Genomic DNA, 25243 nt, shown 5'->3' with positions numbered 1-25243 from the left:
CCACATGTACATCTGGGGGTCTTTCTCCCTCTAAATTCAGTCACTGCAAATATCAATTGATCAGCACATTTTTCCACTCACCAGCTGGTTGAAGTAGGACTGGTAAGTCTTTGAACTTGCCACCCAGCTGTTGTGTCATGTGTAACACTACAAGCACCTGAGGCTTTTGTAATTTATACATTGATATATACTTTGTAATCAACTGAGACTGCTGCATCATTTTATTGTAATCATGGATCTGAAGCAGTATTGAAAAACACAGTCTTACATTGCATCTTCTAAATTAAAAGCAAAAGGCAGACACCAAGCCAGCAAAATATTAATGTAGATAGAAAATGTGTTCAAGAATGGAGCAAAGAGTAAAATTAACAATGACAAATCAGGGTAAGTTTTAAATTTTTTGTTCTTAAACAGGGGAGGAGGTGTTAATTAATGGGGTATTAATTAGGGAATATTTGTCAGTCAGCTTAAATATCAACATGGGCTGCATTAGAAACCTCTACATTGAGAGAAACAAGCTAACCTTCATAGCCATATAATTGTATTAAGGACTAAGAGAAAAGAACAGAGACAGTCAAGCACTTTTTTATAGAAAACCAATCAAATGTCCTGTAACAATAAGTGCACTACTCAAAATGGCAGGCTGTTGTTTCATTATGCAGAGTGAAATCATCAATACTTTGCATTGTGGGATATTACATGCATGTTGTATGTCAGTTTTTCACCTCATGTTGGGTTGAAAGTTGGGGAGTTAGGGTGCAAGTTATATATAAGTGAACATCAAAAACTTGCCAAATTACAGTATTCATTAAAATGACAACTGGTACATTTTCTTTGTAAAGTTTATTACTATCAAGTTTCTAAATTCATGATTTCTTCACTTATTCTGCAGTAAAATGTTTTATTAATATATTAAGTGATTATTAATCAACAAAAGTTCCATCAAATATGTTATTTATGGAGAAATTTACAAAATGATTTTTTGCATGGAGAAATTTGTACAGGACGAAAATCAAACACTAAATGTTCTTAATTGATATCATGATTCTAATGGTCTTCTTTATACAGATAATTAATCCGAATTTATTGTAATGAATTTGTGAAGTATATACGCCAGCCTCTTACCTTTACAGGTGGCCATGCTTTTAATGAAAAAGGCCAATGTGTATGAAGTCAACCTTCAAAATGAGGATTCCAATGGGTTATCCAATGTGTATCAGTGTGTCAGAAAGGCTCTCACTGATGCAGATAATATGAAAAAGACAAAGGATGATAACAAGACAAAGGAGAATGAAAAGAAAGAAAACAGGAATGAGATAGATGGAAGCAGTTCAGAACTTTCTTTCAAGGTCATTATTTCTATCTTCATTTAATCTTTTTATTTATTTGTTTATTTATTTATTTATTTATTTATTCTGATCCATCACTAGTGAGCAAATTAACGAAAGTTCTCAACATATTCAAAATTGAAATCGAAATATATTTTGGAATGTTGATTAAAGAATTTAATTTTTGCCATGATTTTACTTAAAAAATGATGAGTGTCCTTTTTTGCAACATTGTAACAGCATTTGTTTGAATTTCAGCTATCCATGGGAAGTGTGAACTGATGACCATGTTCAGTTTTTTGTTGTTTATTTACAGGAAGAGTTTGAGCTGATTCAGAGGAAGTTTATGAGACATCTGATCCGACTGATTTCTAACAGAGACCAATCAGAGCCCATGCCACGACTCATCATTGTTGACTTTATAAGAGCAAGTAAGGAAAACTTTGGACATTGTGCTATTAGAGAAACTATAGATTTCAAATAATTTTTTTAAATTTTGAGCAATTTTGTTTTGGCGTGTGTGTCTAGAAAAGTTAGGCATACATGATGTTTGGGTTCAGTCCATTCATAAATTACACTGGTCAACAGTGAAATCATTACTGACTTGAAAAGGCCCTAATCTGTAGTATTTTGGTGTGCCGAACACGAATATAACCGTGAAAAATTTGTATTGGCTCTCGTTTTGAAGATATTCATATACCTCATTTTCTATGTTTCACTGTGTAAATTTCTCCAGTAGGACTGCAGCAACATCCGGAATAATGATGTAACATTGCATAATACCATCATGCTCACATCATCCACAGTTGATTGCATCATTTTCTGATGCAATGCAATATTAATGCCATGCGGCTGCTGAAGTAAGTTGACGTCAGCAGTGTACTATACATGTGTAGGCCTATTATACTAATGCCAGGCGGCTGCTGAAGCTGACGTAAGCAGTGTACTATATAAAGCCCAATCAGATAGGTTCAGCATTTAAAATATTTTAGACGTTGTGCGAGACAGTTCAAGCTACTGTTACATAAAACTTATTATTTTATCCATTTACGTACAATAACGAACAGTAATGCCTCGAAAGTGTGTTAATACCGCGGACAATTTTTGCTATATTTGTGGGGAAGTGACATTTGCCAACCAGAAGAAAAGTATCAATTCTCAAGTGAAGAAGGCATATCATCTTTACTTCGGATGCAAGGTTGGTGACCAAGACAAGCCTTGGGCTCCGCATATATGCTGTGCTACATGTACAACACAGCTTTCACAGTGGTTGAATTGCAAAAGGTCATCAATGCCGTTTGCAGTCCCAATGGTGTGGAGAGAGCCAAGCAACCACCTAAATGACTGTTACTTCTGCTTGGTTCCTCCTCTTTCCGGCGGAATAACGAAGCGAAAGAAGTCGAGAATAGTCTGCCCAAACATTCCGTCTGCATTGAGACCATTTCCACATGGTGAGGGACTTCCTATTCCAGAACCTCCAGCAGAATATTCTCTTGATTCATCTGACGAAGACAAAGGTGAGTCGACCTGTTCTTCTCCTGGTCCATCAGCATGCAGTGATCCAGATTTTCACTGTGGTGCATCATCAACCCCACACAGAATAACACAGGAAGAACTAAATGACCTGATTCGTGATTTGGACTTATCAAAGAACAAGGCAGAATTGCTAGGATCAAGACTCCAACAATGGAATCTTCTAGAAGAAGATGTCACAATTACTGCATATCGAAAGCGCCACCAGCAATTGGAGCCTTTCTTCAGAAAGGAAAGTAATCTGATATTCTGTTCCGATATTGAGGGCCTCATGAATGCTTTAAAAATCACTCATGACCCACAAGAATGGAGACTATTTGTGGACTCTTCGAAACTGAGTCTCAAGGCTGTGCTTTTGCACAATGGAAACATTCTTCCATCTATTCCAGTAGCGTATGCTGTCCACATGAAAGAGACATACGATAACTTAAGGCAGCTACTGAATTCCATTGAGTATAACAAGTACAGCTGGCACCTCTGTGGTGATTTGAAGGTAGTTGCCCTTTTAATGGGACTGCAGCAAGGATATACAAAATACATGTGTTTCTTATGCGAGTGGGATAGCCGAGCAAGGGAAATGCACTACATGAGGAAGGAATGGACTCACAGGCAGAATGTAGCCATTGGAGAGAAGAATATCCAACACCCAGCTCTGGTTGAGGCTCAGAAAATCTTGCTACCACCCCTTCACATCAAACTAGGTTTGATGAAGAACTTTGTGAAAGCCATTGACCGGACTTTGCCAGCATTCCGATACCTGCATGAAAAATTCCCTCGACTCAGCGAAGCAAAGATTAAAGAGGGAGTTTTTGTGGGTCCTCAGATTCGAGAGCTTTTCAAAGATGACCGGTTCAACAACTTGCTGGAAGGTGACGCGAAACAAGCATGGAATGCTTTTCGCCTAGTTTCTACAAACTTCCTCGGAAATGTTAGGGCAGAAAACTATAAGGAACTAGTAGAAGACATGTTGATGAAGTATAAGAAACTTGGCTGCAATATGTCTCTAAAGATTCACTTCCTTCATTCCCATTTGGATTTCTTTCCTAGCGACTGTGGTATTGTTAGTGATGAACACGGCGAACGTTTTCATCAAGATCTCGCAACAATGGAACAAAGATACCAGGGAAAATGGTCCACTACAATGCTGGCTGACTACTGCTGGACACTCCTCAGAGATGCTCCCGAACAGCTGTACAAGAGACAGGCGAAGAAATCTAAGATGTAGTCAATGACTTGATTTTTTATAGGTAGGCTATTACAGTTGACCTTTTACTATTGGAATGCATTTCGTTATGTAAACATTAATTTCTTGCAGATTACAAAAAAACTAGAGCCAATTTTGCAATTTGACTGTCATATTCGTGTTCAGCACATAAAAATTGATAAGAATTGACTAATTTTATTTCAGTAACATGACTTTTGTAAAAATTTGTTGTCCAGTGTTATTGCCATCAATAAATTCTTATTGTTGTTGCCCAAACTTCTGACGAGCAACAGATATTTCATAAAAATTTCACTTTACTTTGAATTTTTATTGGGCAGATGGCTGTGTACCACGTCATTCAAATGATTTTATCCTTTCCATCCTTCAATTCCATCTTTCCATCTGCCTGCATTAAATTCTGACTATACTTCTGTCCATTTCATTAAACTTGATGGTTCATTTACAGTAAAACCCTCAATATAGATAATAAAATTTTGTAGGCATGTGTTGTTTTATTTCAAAATATAAATGAGCTTGTTAGATTTGCAAGCAAAATGATTGATGTATAGATAGTCATACACCAGAAGAGCTTATGCAAGACAACAATTTTGTTTTCACTCCTTCTCCTAAATTTAATTTGGAGGATTGCTATGAAACTTAACACACACTTTCGTCACAAGGTCTTGTTGGTCCTAAATAAAAATGGTGTTATTTAAATATTTGGTATGGCCACAGTGGTAGCCATCTTGAAAATCTTGTTATTGCTACTCCTGAATGGAAAGTCATATTGGCATGTTTTTTTCACCAGAAGTCATCTTATCATGTCTACCTGGTAGCTGATCCTAAATGAAAATGGTTCCACTTTGACCTTAATTATATCAGCCATGGCAGCCACATTGAAAAATCATCTTGTTGCTACTCCTTCAGATTTTATAATCATATCAGCATTAGATTTTCACCAAATATCTTCTTTTAATTTGGTCCTGAATGATGAAAAAGTTATAAAGTATTCTGCCAGGCACTTAGATGGAGCTGAGATAAGAGTGACCTCATCTTAGTGGGTTAATCCTGTTCGTAGAGCATCAAAAATTTAATCTACTTGTGCCTTTATGTCCTTTAAAGGATTCTGTGGAGTTTTCTCTCAGCAAAGAAATGTGCTACAGCTATATTGATATTTCTTCTTCAAATACATTTCCCAGTCATAATGCTATATGAGAACTACCACAGCTTCACAAATCCAGCCCTCCCAGGCTAAAACATTTTAGCAAAAAGAGCTGTTATCTGCTTATCTAGATGGCAGTTAGATAGAGTTAGTTCCCCTTGTTTCATAGATTGGTGTCAAATCCATTGAATATTTCAGTTACTACTTCTTCTTGTGCCAAGTAGAATGCTTTCTTCAGACAGAGAAGCCTTACACCACATTCAAACATCATGGGCTTTAACTGCTCGAACTTTGTGATGGCAAAGAATTCACACTTTATTTGTCTAGCTTGATATTACAATATTCATGTCATTGGCAATTCAGTTACCTGCTGTAAGGTCTATAGTAATTCATTTCTTCTGATTACTCAACCTGGTAAAGAAATTCCATCAGGTATGTGTCTACTGCTACATGTTTTAAGGTCATTGGTGTAATTGTTTTAGGTTGTTATGCTGTACAGTAGCCTCATCTTCATAGTAAGTTCACATCACATATGACTGATTTTGCCTGTATGTGCCTTTCTTTGCCTGTATTTACACATGTCAAGGACCATTCTGGTGGCCTAGTGGTTAGAGCGTCTGCCTCGTACCATTAAGAGGTTAGTGTTAGGACTGGTTGGTCTGGTGTCAGGATAATGTGACTAGGTGGGATATCATGCTACATGTCTGCAGCATGATTCCCCAGTGCTAGACATCACTATAAACTGCCGCACTGCAGACATCATAGCGATATGACTGAATTTTTTGTAAAACTACGTTAACAATCCTAATCACACACACACACATCCCAAAGAATTAGCTCAGATTTACCTAATGGGACCTTAGTTTAATGTCACCTTCATCCCAAAGAGTTAGCTCTGACTGACCTGATGGGACCTTAGTTTAATGTCACCTTTCATCCCAAAGAGTTAGCTCAGACTGACCTAATGGGACCGTAGTTTAATGTCACCTTTCATCCCAAAGAGTTAGCTCAGACTGACCTAATGGGACCATAGTTTAATGTCACCTTTCATCCCAAAGAGTTAGCTCAGACTGACCTAATGGGACCGTAGTTTAATGTGACCTTTCATCCCAAAGAGTTAGCTCAGACTGACCTAATGGGACCATAGTTTAATGTCACCTTTCATCCCAAAGAGTTAGCTCTGACTGACCTAATGGGACCTTAGTTTAATGTCACCTTTCATCCCAAAGAGTTAGCTCAGACTGACCTAATGGGACCATAGTTTAATGTCACCTTTCATCCCAAAGAGTTAGCTCAGACTGACCTGATGGGACCATAGTTTAATGTCACCTTTCATCCCAAAGAGTTAGCTCAGACTGACCTGATGGGACCGTAGTTTAATGTCACCTTTCATCCCAAAGAGTTAGCTCAGACTGACCTAATGGGACCGTAGTTTAATGTGACCTATCATCCCAAAGAGTTAGCTCAGACTGACCTGATGGGACCTTAATTTAATGTCACCTTTCATCCCAAAGAGTTAGCTCAGACTGACCTAATGGGACCGTAGTTTAATGTCACCTTTCATCCCAAAGAGTTAGCTCAGACTGACCTAATGGGACCGTAGTTTAATGTCACCTTTCATCCCAAAGAGTTAGCTCAGACTGACCTAATGGGACCATAGTTTAATGTCATCTTTCATTCCAAACAGTTAGCTCAGACTGACCTAATGGGACCTTAGTTTAATGTCACCTTTCATTCCAAAGAGTTAGCTCAGACTGACCTGATGGGACCGTAGTTTAATGTCACCTTTCATCCCAGAGAGTTAGCTCAGACTGACCTGATGGGACCATAGTTTAATGTCACCTTTCATCCCAGAGAGTTAGCTCAGACTGACCTGATGGGACCTTAATTTAATGTCACGTTTCATCCCAAAGAGTTAGCTCAGACTGACCTGATGGGACCGTAGTTTAATGTCACCTTTCATCCCAAAGAGTTAGCTCTGACTGACCTGATGGGACCGTAGTTTAATGTCACCTTTCATCCCAAAGAGTTAGCTCGGACTGACCTAATGGGACCGTAGTTTAATGTGACCTATCATCCCAAAGAGTTAGCTCAGACTGACCTGATGGGACCTTAATTTAATGTCACCTTTCATCCCAAAGAGTTAGCTCTGACTGACCTAATGGGACCATAGTTTAATGTCACCTTTCATCCCAAAGAGTTAGCTCAGACTGACCTAATGGGACCGTAGTTTAATGTCACCTTTCATCCCAAAGAGTTAGCTCAGACTGACCTAATGGGACCATAGTTTAATGTCACCTTTCATCCCAAAGAGTTAGCTCAGACTGACCTAATGGGACCATAGTTTAATGTCACCTTTCATCCCAAAGAGTTAGCTCAGACTGACCTAATGGGACCATAGTTTAATGTCATCTTTCATTCCAAACAGTTAGCTCAGACTGACCTAATGGGACCTTAGTTTAATGTCACCTTTCATTCCAAAGAGTTAGCTCAGACTGACCTGATGGGACCGTAGTTTAATGTCACCTTTCATCCCAAAGAGTTAGCTCAGACTGACCTGATGGGACCATAGTTTATTGTCACCTTTCATCCCAAAGAGTTAGCTCAGACTGACCTGATGGGACCATAGTTTAATGTCACCTTTCATCCCAGAGAGTTAGCTCAGACTGACCTGATGGGACCTTAATTTAATGTCACATTTCATCCCAAAGAGTTAGCTCAGACTGACCTAATGGGACCGTAGTTTAATGTGACCTTTCATCCCAAAGAGTTAGCTCAGACTGACCTGATGGGACCTTAATTTAATGTCACCTTTCATCCCAAAGAGTTAGCTCAGACTGGCCTGATGGGACCGTAGTTTAATGTCACCTTTCATCCCAAAGAGTTAGCTCAGACTGACCTGATGGGACCTGTAGCAGCAGCACAACATATTACCTTCCTGGATCATTCAGCAGCTTCTCAGCAATGACTTTGTTACACTAATTTGGATTTATAGAAGACAATTTTTCCAAGCTGCATCCAGACATATACAGACACTAGCTTTTATATCACTGAGACTTCTCTAGGGTAAGGGGATATAACTCCCCCACCTCTTAGTTATTCTCCTGATGTATTATGGTAATGTATTAAAAGAAGAAACCTGTTTTTGAAAACATGTTTCTTCAGTAAATACATGCCTGATCATAATATAAGCACAACCACCCATCCTCCCCACGGTTACATTAAAACTTGATACAGTGTGCACATCTGCTTCAGTGGTAACTGACATATCCATGGGATATAGTGCCAATCCCTCTCCCAAATGGGAGATCAGTCTTAACTTCCACCTTATTTGCTGAGCAGACCTTTTGCACTTTTCTTGCTAATATGAAGTATGGGAAGGCTGGACCTTTTAAAAAAAAATGGGTGTAGTATGTACCCCATGTGATGTTATTATCTATTGCTTATTTTAAGATGAGCCAGGCTTTCCTCTGGCAGTAATATCTCTTGTTATTGTTTTATACTTAAAACCATTTGCTTTGCATTTTTCTGTTGTGTCTGGTTCAGGGAAAAGGGGAGACAAGCATGAAGGGAGGGAGACTCCTGCAAAACTCACTTCACAAAAAATGCTACGACCGAAGTCTAGCACTCACTCTAGGGATCGAATGCAAGTAAGTTCTGGTTTGATATTTTAGTATCTTTTAATAAAAACTGTTGTATCAGTGTCATTGCACCATATTTTTACAGGTCCATATACAAAGAGAAGAGAGAATCTTTATTCTTCAGGATGTATATTTCTATAATCCATGTTTCATCCACTCAATAAATCAAGAATGATGTCTTGGATTAAAATCAGATTTCACATGCGGCTTTTACATTATTAATATTTGTTTTGTTTATCTTTATTTTAAATCAATATTGGGCAGTTATTGGCCTATGCTCTAGGCATATCATTTTTCTAAATTTATATTCAGTAAGAAGAAACGTAGGTGAATATAGGATCATATTTATTGCAATAATTCATATGATTTATTGGAAGCTTGTTGATCTTTAAATATCATGGTAAATCTTTCAGAATAAAAAGTTCAAAAGATTATTTACCTTGTTGCACTCACTTTTTTTTCTCAATCATTTTTAGAAGAATTTTTATATTTGATCTCCTGTCCATTGTGGTTAGTCTTGTTGTGTGTTTATGTGTGTACACACATACACACACACATACAGATACACACACACACACACACACACACACACACACACACACACACACACACACACACACACACATATATATATATATATATATATATATATATATATATATATATATACTTATCTTTATACATTGGGTAGAACATGTACTTGAATCAAACAGATTGCAGGGATTATCATTGATATTTTCATAAATACAAGGATCTTCCCATTTCTAGTTGTTGGATCATATCATAACACTTCCTGCAATCCTGAACTATCATCATCATTTGTCTTCCATAACAATGTATTTTGACTGCGTCAACAACAGTACATCTGTTACCACAGTTTTTGTGGTGTACATGTGATAGAAATAGGAAACAAAGTTCTTTAATTGAAATTGTTAATTCAGGCTGTTGAATTTTTATTCTCAATAGATATACTTCACTTCCATGTAAAAGAAACCTGTTCTATAAGGACACAGTTCTGTGGAAGCTTCATTATCCTTTGTAATCAGTTTTTATTGTATGTATTTCTTTCCTCAGGCTGCAAATACACTGGGTATCAACACTGAAGAGTTTGAAGCAGACGCTTGGGAAAACGAGGACTTGTGTGTCAAGCTTTTGTGTGAAAATGAAATGGTGAGTGGGATAAAGAAAACAATAGAAGCATTAACCCTTTAACTCATGCAAGCGTCTTAGGATGCCTCTACTCCATTCGCATGGAAGCGCCTTTTGACACCTCTACTCCATTCGCATGGAAGCGCCTTTTGACGCCTGCTGTAAACATGAGCCATTTTAAGCCGGTTTTCATAGCGCCACCTTTGGGGAAAACCCCCTGTTAGATACCACATTCATTTCTCCGAATGACAATTACGTCAGATCACGTGGTCACTGTTTATGGACTGGTTGATATCTGCTATTTAAAGTAACTGGGTCGTAATCTCCACTCTCCAAAATGGCGGTCACGGATTTTTATTGAGTACTTACAAAGTTTTCACGATTAGAATCACAACTATGTAAGATTCAGTAACTTAGGTTAAGGCTCTGATATTGATGTAGACAGCAATTAGTTTTTATAAATTATCAAATTCAGATGACTTAGTGATGTAGACGCAGATGAAAAACTTGTAAATTTTGAGTATGAGAAATGGCAGCTACGGTTGGTCATGCAGCCTCACTAGCATGACGGCGAACGAGTTCTCTCAAGATTTTAAAGCACATAAAAAATTCTTTCGTGAGAAATAACTACACAGCTATAACAATCGGACTTTACTCTTAAATTTTTCCACACATAATAGATGTGTACCAAAAATGTAAAAGGTTAAAATTACTGTTAAACGTAACATACACTACACTGCTTAACAGTTAACAGGCAGGCCTATGTATATAGAGTCGAGTAGCTAACAGGTGTTCTGTTTATAGCGCACTGCACTTTGTAACTTTGCTCTATGACGTAAAGGGTTAAAGGCAGTATCTCATGATAATATACCATATTATGTCAAAATTGTTGTATGTCACAGTGTGAGATATATAAAATACAATTTTTTTTATATATCAAGTCATTACTTGAATTCTTTTTAAGGAAGTTCATTTAATGAAGCAGTAAAATAATAAAATAAAATATACAGTCATACATATAATTATATTGTTATAAAGGATATACAATATATCAATTTTTAAAAAAATATATACAGTTTTTTTATATAGTGCATTGGCATTAAGACCATTAGGATACAAAGTATCTAACTTATGAATCCAGTAAGTTTCTTTTATGAATCTATTCATGTCACCATGCACAGTATCTATTGGCATGAAAGAAAAATCTAGTAGAGGGTGATTATTGGTGTTAAAGTTTGTTGAAATTTAGAGGAAAACTGAGGATCTCTATAATTTTTTATATGAAAGTGATGATTATTCATTCTCTTAGAAACTTGTTGAAGTGTTTGTCCAACATATTGCATGCTACATTTTTTATATATACAGATTATCAAATAAATCACATCAGTTGATATGCAGTTAGTGTTATCACGTTAAGAAAATACCTCTTTTGTATTAGCGCTACTGAAAGAAGTACTTTCTCTTATGTTTGCACATTGAAAGCACCGGTGTCTGTTACATTTAGATGATGAAAAGTTTCTTTTTTATTTTCTCTCTGTTCTAATTAGAAAATCTTGCAAATTCTTGGGTCTTCTATAAGTGAGAATTGGTTTATTATTGTAAAGTGATTTTACACTTGTTTTATTTGATAAATTTAGGGGATTTCTAAGTGAATGAATAATCAGGTAAGCCCTTTAAATCTGTCCAACTTGGGTCTCATGTTTAGAATTATATACTCTGTCATAAATGTTTGTACTTGTCAGGAATGGCACCAGTGTCATCAATACCACCTTTTGGCATTCAGGATAGAGGAAGAAAAGCAGACACTCCTGCGGAAGGCAGCTCCATACTTGTCCCGAATCTACCGCATCCTGAACCAGAGTCCCATCAAACTAAATTGCTTTATTGGAAAGACAGGGGAAAACTACCAGGACTGGATAGAGGAGGTAAAATGAAGAAAACTTGCCATCTGGTATCAGTAATCTTAATGATACAAACATGATGAATTACCTATGTCACATATATAAATCTGCAATACTTTGGCTTAGACCAAAGATAAGCCACTTTGTCTAGACTGTATGTACTTACATCTCTCATTCAACATCTCATGCATAATGAGGTCAAAAAGCATAGACTGCATTTTTGGTGAGGGCACAATTTACCAGGGGATGTCTGAAAAATTAAGAAGGGGGTGTCATCCCAGCTAGACATCAAAAAGACCAAGGAGGGCAGGAAGCATATCTGTTTAATGGCTGAATACTTATTTTATCATCACATTTAGAATAGTTGTCAATAAACAGCTTTATTCTAATAAAATTGGAAGCTTTTTGGTATGAATTACCTTTATTTTCAAGATAACTAGTCTCTGAAAGATCATGAAAAATGACTTCAAGAGGTTTCAACACATTATGTACATGTTTGCCTCATTGTATATATGTTTGCCTCATTGTTTACCTGCAAACATTGTGTATTACATCATTGATTTTTGCACAACAAAACAAGATTCCTTTTGTTCAACAAGTAGAGACATTTGTTTGATACAAAAATCATCAACATTGAATCTTGATTTTTTTAAAATTGTTTTATTAGTGAAATAATTGACGCCATGATTTCATAACAACTAACAGCGAAACTTCTGGTCATCCATCAGCAAATCTCTGGGAGCCAATTCAGTAATTTTCAGTTAACCTTCAAACTTTGGAACTTTTCCATAATAAACCATATTTATCAAACAAAGCCTTGAATTCCTTTCACTTCATTTCCTTGCTATCTTGGATCAAGTTTGTGAATGACTAGGATAATTTAAGGTAGTTTAGTTATTTACACAATATTAAAAAAGTGAGTGGTCAATTAAATTGAGTTGACCCAACACATGACTTTGATTGCTAGCTCTTATGCAATTAGGATTTTCCTTTCTATGATTTGTTACAATATACATAATGAATGTGATGACATAGAGCAGGCCTGCCTTTAATTGTGTTTAAGAATGCAACAAATATGTCTGAAAAGATCAAAAGACAGCTGGCAGTTAATTAGGTTCTCACTGTGCTGTGACAGAAGATTGACATTTTTCACATTTGAATACAAGAGGCATATCACATTTATGATGGTTACACTGAAACCAAATTAGAATATGTGACTGAAACATAAATTTTACCTGGCAAAACTTATTTCATTTCTATTTATTTCTTAAAGTGTTGCCACAAGGAGGCATTAGGGACATTTTGACTGATCGAAATTGTATCAAAGATTGTTACTTACAATGTACTGAGAATTTTATTTGTAAAGAAAATAAACAAAATATAGGAATTCTTGTGCCAGGTAACTTTAGGTATCCCAAATAAGGCATATAGTTACAAGTTTAGGTATACCAAACAGGGCATATACTGTCAAGTAAGTTTAGGTATCCCAAAAAGGCATATATTGACAAGTTTAGGTATCCCAAATAAGGCATATGCTGTCAGGTAAGTTTAGGTATCCCAAATAAGGCATATAGTGACACGTTCAGGAAATATGCTGTCAAGTAAGTTTAGGTATCCCAAATAAGGCATATGCTGTCAAGTAACTTTAGGTATCCCAAATAAGGCAGATAGTGACAAGCTTAGGTATCCCAAATGTGGCATATAGTGACAAGTTTAGGTATCCCAAATAAGGTATACAGTGACAGGTTTAGTTATCCCAAATATGGCATATAGTGAAAAGTTTAGGTATCCCAAACAGGGCATATACTGTCAAGTAAGTTTAGGTATCCCAAATAAGACACATAGTGAAAACTAAGTTTAGGTGTCTCCATTTCTGCCATAATGCACAGTGTCACATGAAAAACATGATTTTGGACTCCAAAACCCCCTGACACAGTCGTGTTTAGAAAACATGACTTTCAGGGATCTTAAGCCCACAGTTATTGATCAGTGAAAAACCTTATATTTCTTGACCACCATGATATATGCCTGTAATCTGTAGGCTAGCATGTATGAACAGTAAACAATCCCTCTCAGAGCTCAGCTAAACCTTTCCTCAAGGCATACATTTGATGTAGAAGTAATTAAAATGTAATGGGGTCAGAATAAACAACCACCATTCAGAGATTGCTTAATTGGCAGACAATAGCCAGGGTGATTTATCATGTCAAATTTTGCTGTGGATGAGTTCATTTAGCTAGTTTGCATAGGTGAAATACACAAAGTAGAACAACCCAATTCATCTGAAGTGATCTTAAGACAACAAATATATGTAGTGAAGACCACTGACGTTATTACGTATCAATGCATTGAATGAAAATATTGAAGCCACCTTTAATAAAGTTTGTGATCAGCGGCAATATTTCTTTGAAGTTGGATTTTTTTCTCCATATATAAAATGCAAAACATGATTGTTTTAGTTGTTGGGATATTGTTTAAGTGTGATTAATTTTGAAGAGTGTGGTTCAGAAAGCTTCAGGCTATCAGCAAACCCCAAAAAAACTAAATTTAAAAACTGCAGGTTAACAGAGTTTTACTTTGTCAAACACAGCAGCAAGAGGGAACATTAAAATCCTTGCACATACTGCAAACAACATCTTAAGATAAGTGTATTACATCCATTGAACAACAAGTACCCCGTTATGTAGCCTATTCATCATGTTGGATTTAACAGTTCTCTTTATTTGTTATGATCTTAATTTTGTTAAAATATTAGCTATTATTTGTCCCTTGCTTTCCAGGATGATTTTAGCCATGAAACAGATTGATTGAAGACAACGATAAGCACATGCTCGTTTTTGCACAGTTGATTTGTGTTGATGATAAAGCATTAACATTTTATATGATCTCCCCCTTTCCCCAATGAAATGGTCTGTTGCAAATGTTATTTTTATATGTATATGTTTATATATATATATATATATATATATATATATATATATATATATATATATATATATATATATATATATATATATATATATATATATGAGAGAGAGATTAATTAAATTATAAAATAAACAACACCAACACATATGAGAGAGAGAGCAACATGCATGTCTCATGGTCAAACTGCATCGTTTCTGATATATATATATATATATAGAGAGAGAGAGAGACAAACATGCATGTCTTGTGGTCAAACTGCATTGGATACAGTTCTGACAATGCTAAATTATGGTCATCATGAACAACTCAGTTCTGACCAGGATTCACTCAGAAGATCCAGGATGGACGTTTGAACAAAACTACCATCAGTCTAGTCTTTAATGAGTGCAAAGATGAACACAAATGACACTACTGAACTATAGAGAGCAGCAAAGACTGCATTTAATTAAGTGTATATTTTGCCATCCAGTTGATTTTAATAAAACAAACTTGATGTCTCTTTTTATTTTATGTCAGTGTGGTTGCAGTTATATGAATGTTTGCATGTGTGTATTGCATTAGTATTTAACAATGTTATAAGTGTTAAGTCTGTAAGTGTATTAAGAGCACTGAAGAAAACAACGTTATTTTTTTATATTCAGATTTGAATTTCCAGTCATTTTCTATAGGCTTATGTGAAAAGATAGCTTATTATCAATTTGAGATCAGTTCTGGGGGGTCATGTACACTGATCTCCCCTGAGTCTTAGACCCCCCTCAACACTTTCTGGAAATATGGCAGGTATGTATCCCAAATAAGGCATATAGTGTCAAGTAAGTTTAGGTAACCCAAATAAGGAATACTGATACAAAACAAAAGTAGAGGAAAAAATAGATAAAATCTCCAAAATACATCATATTATTTATATTCACTACGCTTAAATGTTCAGGACCATTTTCTTGTGGAATATCATCGAGAATTCATCCCAGGACAAACAGGTTGCCTCCCTTTGTCACCTTTTATGATATGTGCTAGAAGGTACTTAGGCCTGTTGTACATCCTGAGCCCACAGAGTAGAGGATATGAGAGTGGTTTGTGTATAAAAATCATCCATCAATTTCAGCCTAGGAGCAAGTTGCTCTTTATTAGCCTACTTCAAATTTTTTATCAGTGTTAAAGTGTACACTTTCTTCCTAAACAAAATATGGTCCTGAAGAGAAAGGGGTCTCTTGTTTGAATTGTACAAATAAGGTGGATGCTCAGCAGGTAATAAATTTATGTTGCATTTATAAAGTACTACCCATTTATCTTGACATCCTCAGGTCAGAAGTAATATTTGTTGACATAGAACGATGTCAAGATAAGTGGGGGGACTTAGCATTCAAGTGAAATTTGTTTGTAAGGATTTACCCATCGTTAGTAGGATTTATGCTCTGAGAAAAGAAACAATAGAAATTTTGATTAAATGAAGGCAGATGCATTTTAAAATATGCTTGTGTATTGACAACTTACATTTGTGTTGTCTTTGTGTAATTCAGTCCACAATGTGTTAAGTACAATACATGTGTATGACAAATCTGTGAATTCAAGTGTAGGTCACATGTTTCAAAACTCATGTATTGGTAATATCAATTGAAAAATACATATATAAAAATTGGTAGTCCTTATTTGATCTGTATGCTGTGGCTAACAAATATGTATCACAAAACAATTAACAACAATATTCATTGTTGCCAGTAGTATGTTGCTGTATAGTTGTTGTTTACATGCTACTTAAATTGGACTAAATATTGGTCTTCCTAGGGCAGCAAGCTTAATCATTTTGCTGAGGCTATCAAGGCAATGATTTATTCATAGGGAAATGAAAACCTGTCAGCAGAGTGAACATTTTTCACACATATCTTGAAATATGACATGCCATCAAGTACTTTAACAACCAGATATTTAGTTTCAAGAGATTGTAAATTTGATTAGCATTTTACACTGTAATAAATTTAAAGTTAGTTTTTTTTCCTGTCAAAAACACAACTTTCAAGGCACATTACTTTCAAGACACAGTAAACTTGTTCCAATGACCAGTCACTTTGGAAACTGCAACAATTGATAAGATTCCAAAGCTTTTATTAATGTTTGATGCTGACTTTTTATGATGAAGGGTGTATGCATACAAGTCAGGTTGAACGCCAACAATAATACTTGATAAGCAAACAGCACAGACCTAGATCTAGTAGAACATTATGTGATGTCAGATCTGGATCTATACAGTTTGTAGTCTGACTTATAAGCAAGTACATATGGTATATTACAGGTCCATTCAATGATAGAATATAGAAATTATAAACTCCATCATTTCTGTACTAGTGAAATGGAACTTTTCTTACCATTTTAACTCCTTTGAATGGCCACTTGTCACATATATCCAGTTTTGGGAGACACAGTATCTTGCTGATGACTATGACAGTTTCACAGTCAGAGGGTTGCGAGTTCAAATCCTGTACTGACAAGTGGGGGTTAACTGCCCTGGTAAGTCTCTTAGCAAGACTACTTAATTTTGAAATAATCATTATTGTGCTTTTGTGTTGTAAAAATCAATAAATAAATCCATAATTCTGTCAACCAATTAATCCATCTTTCATACTGATTTCCCAGTAGATTTAACATTCTTTTGTGTGCTTCCTGCACAAATAGCCAATTTGTTCCTGTTTTAAAGTTGACTGTTATGAGGAGATTTTACTATAACCAGTCAATTCATCACAAGCTCAGAATTGTTGTAGTAAAATGAATGAAAATATGAAAAATTCAGATTAAACATGCTTGCTTTCATTTTCAACTTTTTTTCTCACTCAGGCTGCTGAAAACAACCTTGACTTATATTCAGCGTATTCAGTTTTGAGAGATTTGATCATTGGTGATGAAGCTTACAACTTTGTCGACTGTTTACAAAGGTGAGTCATCCATCCTGCTTATTATTTTATTGCCATTGTCTGTATATAATTTGTATCTAACACAGCATGGCCACAGATCTACCATGGCACAATGTATTGGCTGATTTGGGTTTATGATGTTAATCCTACTTATGTTTCCAAGAGAATGACACAGGCCTTAAAATGCAGGCATATTATGCAACAGCTTTTCTGTGCTGTACTGGGTCTGTGCTGTTCTCAATATGTGCTGTACTGAGTCTGTTCTGTTCTTGGTCTGTTCTTCTTGATCTTTGCTGTACTGGATCTATGCTGATTTTGATCTGTGCAGTGCTGGTATATGCTGTTCTTGATCTGTGCTGTACTAGGTCTATTCTGTTCTTGATCTGTGCTGTATTGGGTCTTTGCAGTTATTGATCTGTACTGTTTTTGATTTCTGCTGTTCTCTGTCCTGTTCTCTATGTTGTATTCTGTTATCAGTCCATCCCGTATGAAATTTTCCACATGGATTGGATATGGAATCCATATGTACTTTTACAGAAATATCCATATGGACATCTTTATTCTATAGCTGAACAACTCTTATAGATTTCAGTGTATCCATATGGAAATGTTATGGATTCTGTACATACTCCGTATGAAAAATCCCATGAAATATGCAAATTAAACCATGAGATCTGTAGGTTGTCCGTATGAAATAAAATTCCATATGGAATTTGGCAATAATCCATATGGAATTTCTGATTAATCCATATGGAATTTGGCAATAGTCCATATGGAATTTGTAAATATTTCATATGGAATTTGGTAATAGTACATCCTGTATGATATTTTCCAGGCGTACTTAAAGTGGATTTCAGATGGGTTTTTTAAGCACTTTCTGCCTAAACCATAACAAATCTGCTTCAGATTTCTATTAAACTGCCTAATGAGTCTAAGACATTATTTGGAATCAATGATAAATATTCACGATAATTTTTAAAATGGATTATTTGACAGACATTATCAAATAAGACTTAGTTTTTTCTTGTACTCATTTGTTTTCATTGCAGACAAAACCTAATCCATGATGGCATCACTTACGTCTTTTTCATTTTACTGAAAAGTTTGGTGAGATTTCACAAATATTTTAACCAAAACTTTCATTGAAAATGTGGTGAGATCTCACAAAAATTTCACTGAAATATTTGTGAGGTTTTACAAAAAACTTGATTAAAACGTTTGTGAGACCTTTTTTTCCTGAAGTTTCAGTAGTTTTTGAGACATTTTAGAAGGTTTCAAATTAATAATAGATATGAATTAAACAGGACTTTATTAACCAAGGTGATATTAAGTATGCATGAAATCAAATATACAGATGTTGTAATTATATGACATCCAAGGCAAGAGATATGGGAGTTAATAATAATAATAATGATAATGACTTTATTTAGAGAAGGTAACTCAGTTAGTTACAGAACTAATCTACCTTGAGGCCTTCTATCTGTTATGTACAATATTATACAACATGATGTGAAGAATCTGGCTTGACACTAAATAATTGATTTTACAAATCAAAGTATCAAGCCTGGAACATATGCACAGGCATCTGTGAACACATAAACATATATAAAATATCAAATATTTATCTGCATTGAAAAATTCAACTGAAAATAATGCAAAATTATAGAAAAGCATCCATTTGAGACAGTGATTATAAAAAGAAGAAATGCTAGGAACCTGCCTTAAGTCACTTGTATTGCAGACTTGATTTTTTATTAATGTACAAACTATGATGCTCTTGTGGTCTCTTGACTTAGTCCTTGTTCCATAAGCAGCCGTGAATCCTAACACACCTAGATTATTTTGATAATATACACAATAATGCCTCACGATATTCAATGATGATTATACATGTGGGCCAAGAACATTCCACAAAGATATGACTATCTTTGATAGACATGGGTATTTGGCAACAGTTCCCACCAGTGATGTATATGTTGTCCCTCCTTAAATTCATTTTGGAAGTTAATCAGTTTTGAGTTATATAACTTTGAAATCATTCTGGTTCAATTTCTTGTCCTATTTAGCATGTTAGCTGCTACTGTAAAGCTCTTTATGGCACGAAAAGCAAGATGCTAGTCCTGGCATTCACTTTTCATACAGATTGACCAATTACATTCCCATTGACTTTGTATGCAAGCTATTCTCATTGATGCACATTTTTCAAATGGTTATTCAATCTCGTATCCTGCTCAAAAATTCTAAATGCCATATTTAGTAAACATGCTCATTCCCATCAGTTTCCGTTACACAATGATTCATTGGGCAAGTACAAAATTTTGACCAATCAGAAAGCTCTTTACAGAGATCATCTTTTAAACTATATACAGAAAAAATACTTATTCGAAAGCTCGTTGTGGAATTGGACTGGATAGAGCATTATTTAAAAAAATGGTTTCAGAGACAATATTTTTAAAAAAGGGTCCGTATCAAGGAAAATCAGATTCAGGTCAGGAGAAAAGCGAAATTCTGATTTAAAACAGAAAATAAGAAAACTTGTTTTGAGGGCAGTTGAATCCAGTTTAAGTTAAGCGAAAATACAACAACAGCAACAACAAACTTTGAAAAAGAAATATAACAAGGAAAGATGGTGAAAGAAGTTAATGTGCCCAAAATAAACAATAAAATTACAGCTATAAGAAACAGGAAATATAAATGCTGCTGAAAATCATTCAAATTGTACAAGAAACAAAAAATAAATTTTATTATATCTTATTGATTTTTTTTATTGAAATGTCACTGATATTACAGTCACAAAATATCACTATATTTTCAGAATTTTTGACAAACTCTTAGTGAAATTTCAATCACAAATTCCCACTGATATTTTTGGAAATGTTGGCAGACTCAATGAAATTGCAATGACACAATTTCAATGATATTTTCAAAACTTTTGGTAAAATCTCCTAAAATACCATAATTGTAGTGAAAAAGGGCATTTCAGTGAATGTCAAAAAAAATGTTCACTGTGATTTTGCTAAAATTTCAGTCACATTTTCACTAGGGTATGATTTTTGTAGAGCATATTTTAATAGGAAGCCAAAAAAAATTATTTTTCAGAGTAAACATCAGATCAAGCCCAAAATCCACCTTGTACAAAAAATTTTAAGTCCAAAGATTCATCTATGCTTGTACTACCAGATCTTAATTTTCTGATTATGTTTACATTTTCTCTACTTTTTTGGTCATGTCTTTGTCTGTTTTTAAACATCTGTGGAAATAAATTAAAGAAAACTGACATGCATGTGTTTCTTCAAATTTATATGAGTATATATTCATCCTTCCATATCAGCTACACTGACATATACATGTACTGTAACTCCCACCAATATTTCTATTTGAATCAGATAGTTTAGGTTATTAATTCTTCAGAGAGTATTTTCCATGATGCTATAATACATGAGCCTGCTTTCCATATGGAAAAAAGTGCTTATGGATTAAAGTTGCAACTGTATTCCATATGGAATTTTCACTTGCTGTGAAGTACTTATGGAATTGATATGGAATAAATTGTCTGATTCCATCAGTTTTTCAGTCCATATCTCTTCCATACAGATTCCTGAAGTTTTCCATATGGAATCCATGAGAAATTTCTGTACTTGATGCTGCTTCGAATTCACTCATTTCACTATTAGACGGAACATGTTCATAGATAAATATGGCACTTGCATAATGAAGTATATTATAATTCTTTAGCCTGGGTTTGGATGATATATACTCATCAGAAGAAACCTCCATTTTTAAAGTAAAACATTTATTAAGGAAAGAACATTATGGAATCAATAACCACATGTACATTTTAGGAAAAATAAACTAGAACTTTCACATTTGTGAACAATTTTTTTAAAACTAATGAAGGGATTATAATTATTCCTGAATTTACTTAATTCCCATTTTCCCTGCATGATACAGCTAATAATGTTAAAATACCTTTACAGAAATCATGCTTAGCTTTTTTAGTAAGGCTAGGGTCTGTATTTTGAGCAAACACTCAAATGAAACTCTTTAACCCAAACCTTGATAGAACTGTAGACAGTGGCAATGCTGACAGTGAAAGAGTGACCACTACACCGCACTTTCTACTGATTTGGCATGACCATGATAAGAATGCCAGGATTTGCATATTGAGCCTACAGTTAAATATATATAAAAAATTGAATCAGCAAATGACATTGACAAAGCTGATGCTGTCTGATTGAAACATTTATACTGACAGATAAGAAGAATCTGCAGATTGGTACAAGATTTTTGTTTAGAATGATGCATATCGGATCATTGTCATGAGGTACCAACCAGTCAAGCCCTCATAAATAACTTTGCAGTACTACCATACTTCCTTAAAGTTATATAATCAACATAACATTTCAGATGCCGTTTGCCAAGTGGGAAGGTGTTCTGGCTGTGTAAGAAACACCAGGAGGGTAACAGGATCACTAAGTTGCCCAGAGGAACAGTTGGGTCCCATGGAGTGCTCCAAAAAGTTCTCTTTAATGAAGATGTCCTCTTTAAAGAGTATATGGAGAGTTATGAATCATACCAGAAGAAAAAGGCTGTGGTGTCAAAAAACATAGCTCCTAGTCTTCCTTTACCTGTTCCACTTCCATCATATGAGCCAGTCCCCAAGGAAGCAAGTAAGTTTTACTTGGTTATATTTCTGTTTTTGAAATTTATACTCCTGTCATTATGTTGTAAATAGTATGCTGTGTTATTGTCAATGTGTGTGACAACTTTACCAACATATTATATCATGACTAAGTAGTGTCATAAGCTATAGCTAGGTCCATAACTCACAGGTCAAGATATGAGTGTGTGTGTGTGTTGGATTTTTAACATAGTTTTAACAATTTTTCAGTCATATTGCTACAATGCCGGCAGTGTGTCAGCTTATAGTGATGTCTAGCACTGGGGCATCATGCTGCAGACATGTAGCATGATGTCCCACCCAGCCACATTATCCTGACACCAGGCCGACCATTCCTAACACTAACCTCTTAATGCTGAGTGCCAAGTGAGGCAGCTGTTAGTACCAGTTTTACAACATCTTTGGTATGACTTGGCCGTGATTCGAACCTGCAGCCTCCTGCATCCAAGGCAGATACTCTAACCACTAGGTCACTGAAGCGATCCAGGTTAATATGAAATGTAACTCTGTGACTCATTTCTTTGTTGAGGCTGTAGCATTTGAACCAATGAAGATATTTTCATGAAACTTTTTAGACTTGTCATTTACTTTTCATTCATGATCCCTACCTCAAGCTCAGGGCCATTCCAAAGGGAAAATGTTACTTTTCTCCTGTTTCCTTGTCTTTGCTGCAGCTTTTGAACCATTGAAGATATTTTCTTTAAACTATTCATGATATACATCTTGACTAGAAAACATGTAATGTAGGTTATTCATGACCCCCTACCTCAAGGTCAAGGCCATGAAAAGAGGAAAATGTTACTGTGTGATCTGTTTCCTTGTCTCTGATGCAGTTTTTGAGCCATTGAAGATGCTTTCTTCAAGCTTTTAGGGATTTACATTGATATACAGATTTAAAGTTGAAAACTTTTTCCCTTGTCTGATGTGCAGCTTTTGAAAAACAGAAGATATTTTATTATGCTCTACCCAGACATGGTTTGAAAGTATACCTCATTTTAGTCATGCCATCTACCTCAAGTTCAAGGTAATAATAAAGGGAGAATGCAACTTTGTAAATTTCACATTTGTCTTCATTACAATGTTTGAACCACTAAAAATAGTTATATGAATTTTACACAATTGTGGCTTAAGAGTGTGTGTTCTGAACCACAGAAATGCTGTCTACTTGATGGTTAAGAGTGTGTGTGGTGAACCACAGCCATACTGTCAACTTGATGGTTAAGAGTGTGTGTTGTGAACCACAGCCATGCAGTCTACTTGATGGTTAAGAGTGTGTGTTGTGAACCACAGCCATGCAGTCTACTGGATGGTTAAGAGTGTGTGTTGTGAACTACAGCCATGCTGTCTATTTGATGGTTAAGAGTGTGTGTTGTGAACCACATCCATGCTGTCTATTTGATGGTTAAGAGTGTGTGTTGTGAACCACATCCATGCTGTCAACTTGATGGTTAAGAGTTTGTGTTGTGATAAAGAGATAAGGCATCTTTTACATTGTCTTGTCTGAAGCATTACAGATAGTTTTAGGACACTTTACAAAATGATGACTAGACAGTAAATTCCATAGCACAGTCTGACCCCCAGTAAATTCCATAGCACAGTCTGACCCCCAGTAAATTCCATAGCACAGTCTGACCCCCAGTAAATTCCATAGCACAGTCTGACCCCCAGTAAATTCCATAGCACAGTCATGACCCCCAGTAAATTCCATAGCACAGTCATGACCCCCAGTAAATTCCATAGCACAGTCATGACCCCCAGCTTCAAGGGTTTCAGTCACACTCAAGGAAATTAACACTTTGATCTTTTTTGCCTAATCTTTTTTTAAAGTCAGGTCTACAACTTTTGAACTTGAAAATATATTGTATTGAAACTTTATGTAGATATAGATCATAACCAGACAGTGTGTTACATACTTGATGGTGAGGTCTGTATGTCAAAAGCCAAATCATGTCAGGAGAAATGTCACACAATGGGTATATCATTTGGCGTTTTCAGTACTCATATTTTTTTTAACTTGGTCTTGTTGAATACACATATTGTTTTAAGTTATATATGCATTTTTTAGTAGGTATCAGCACTACTAGATTTCTTGTGCTCAAGAAAATAGCATTGTAGAAGTCAAAACATGCACTATTAAAGCAAACAGGCATTGTAGTTTATTTTCTTGATTCTCACTGATTCTAATACATTAACAAAGTTTATGTTTAGAATTGTTTGTAGATAGGTGGTCATCTGCCTTAAATTTTAAGATTTCAGCAGGGATTTATAATTAGATTATATAACTATGTGCCAGTGCAGTTTCTGGTTTTAAAAAACAGTTAATCTTGTTGCATAGTCAGATTTTAAAAGGGTTCAACATGTATCTTGCTTTTATCTTGTTACATATGTATCTTGATTTAATTTCATTACACATGTATCTTGCTTTTATCTTGTTACATATGTATCATGATTTATCTTCTTACAGATGTATTTTGGTTTATCTTGTTACATATGTATCTTGATTTAATTTCATTACACATGTATCTTGCTTTTATCTTGTTGCATATATATCTTAATTTATCTTCTTACACATGTATCTTGGTTTATCTTGTTACATATGGATCTTGATTTAATTTCATTACACATGTATCTTGAATTATCTTGTTACATATGTATCTTGTTTATCTTGTTCCACACATATCTTCGTTTATCTTGTTACACATGTATCTTCATGAATCTTGTTACACATGTATCTTTCTTTCATTTTGTTACACATGTCTTGATTGATCTTGTTACACTTGTATTTTGCTTTTATCTTGTTATGAATGTATCTT

The 25243-nt window shown here is 35.2% G+C and overlaps 1 protein-coding gene across 1 annotated transcript in view; it reads left to right on the top strand.

Moving 5' to 3' along the window:
* LOC149797033 (uncharacterized) overlaps nt 1–25243 on the top strand; it is a 102563-nt gene that overhangs the window by 66219 nt on the left and 11101 nt on the right. Inside the window, exons 21-27 of the mRNA XM_089961693.1 lie at nt 1134–1349; nt 1645–1759; nt 8774–8877; nt 9943–10038; nt 11760–11942; nt 17673–17770; nt 22157–22419. Of these exons, the coding sequence (XP_089817819.1) occupies nt 1134–1349; nt 1645–1759; nt 8774–8877; nt 9943–10038; nt 11760–11942; nt 17673–17770; nt 22157–22419 (1075 nt within the window). The remainder of the gene's footprint in view (nt 1–1133; nt 1350–1644; nt 1760–8773; nt 8878–9942; nt 10039–11759; nt 11943–17672; nt 17771–22156; nt 22420–25243) is intronic.

This window comes from Sinohyriopsis cumingii, chromosome 6, assembly GCF_028554795.1.
Source record: "Sinohyriopsis cumingii isolate HCF-2022 chromosome 6, ASM2855479v2, whole genome shotgun sequence".
Taxonomy (NCBI): domain Eukaryota; kingdom Metazoa; phylum Mollusca; class Bivalvia; order Unionida; family Unionidae; genus Sinohyriopsis; species Sinohyriopsis cumingii.
The sequence above is the reverse complement of the archived record's forward strand: the minus strand, read 5'-3'. Positions and strand labels throughout refer to the sequence as shown.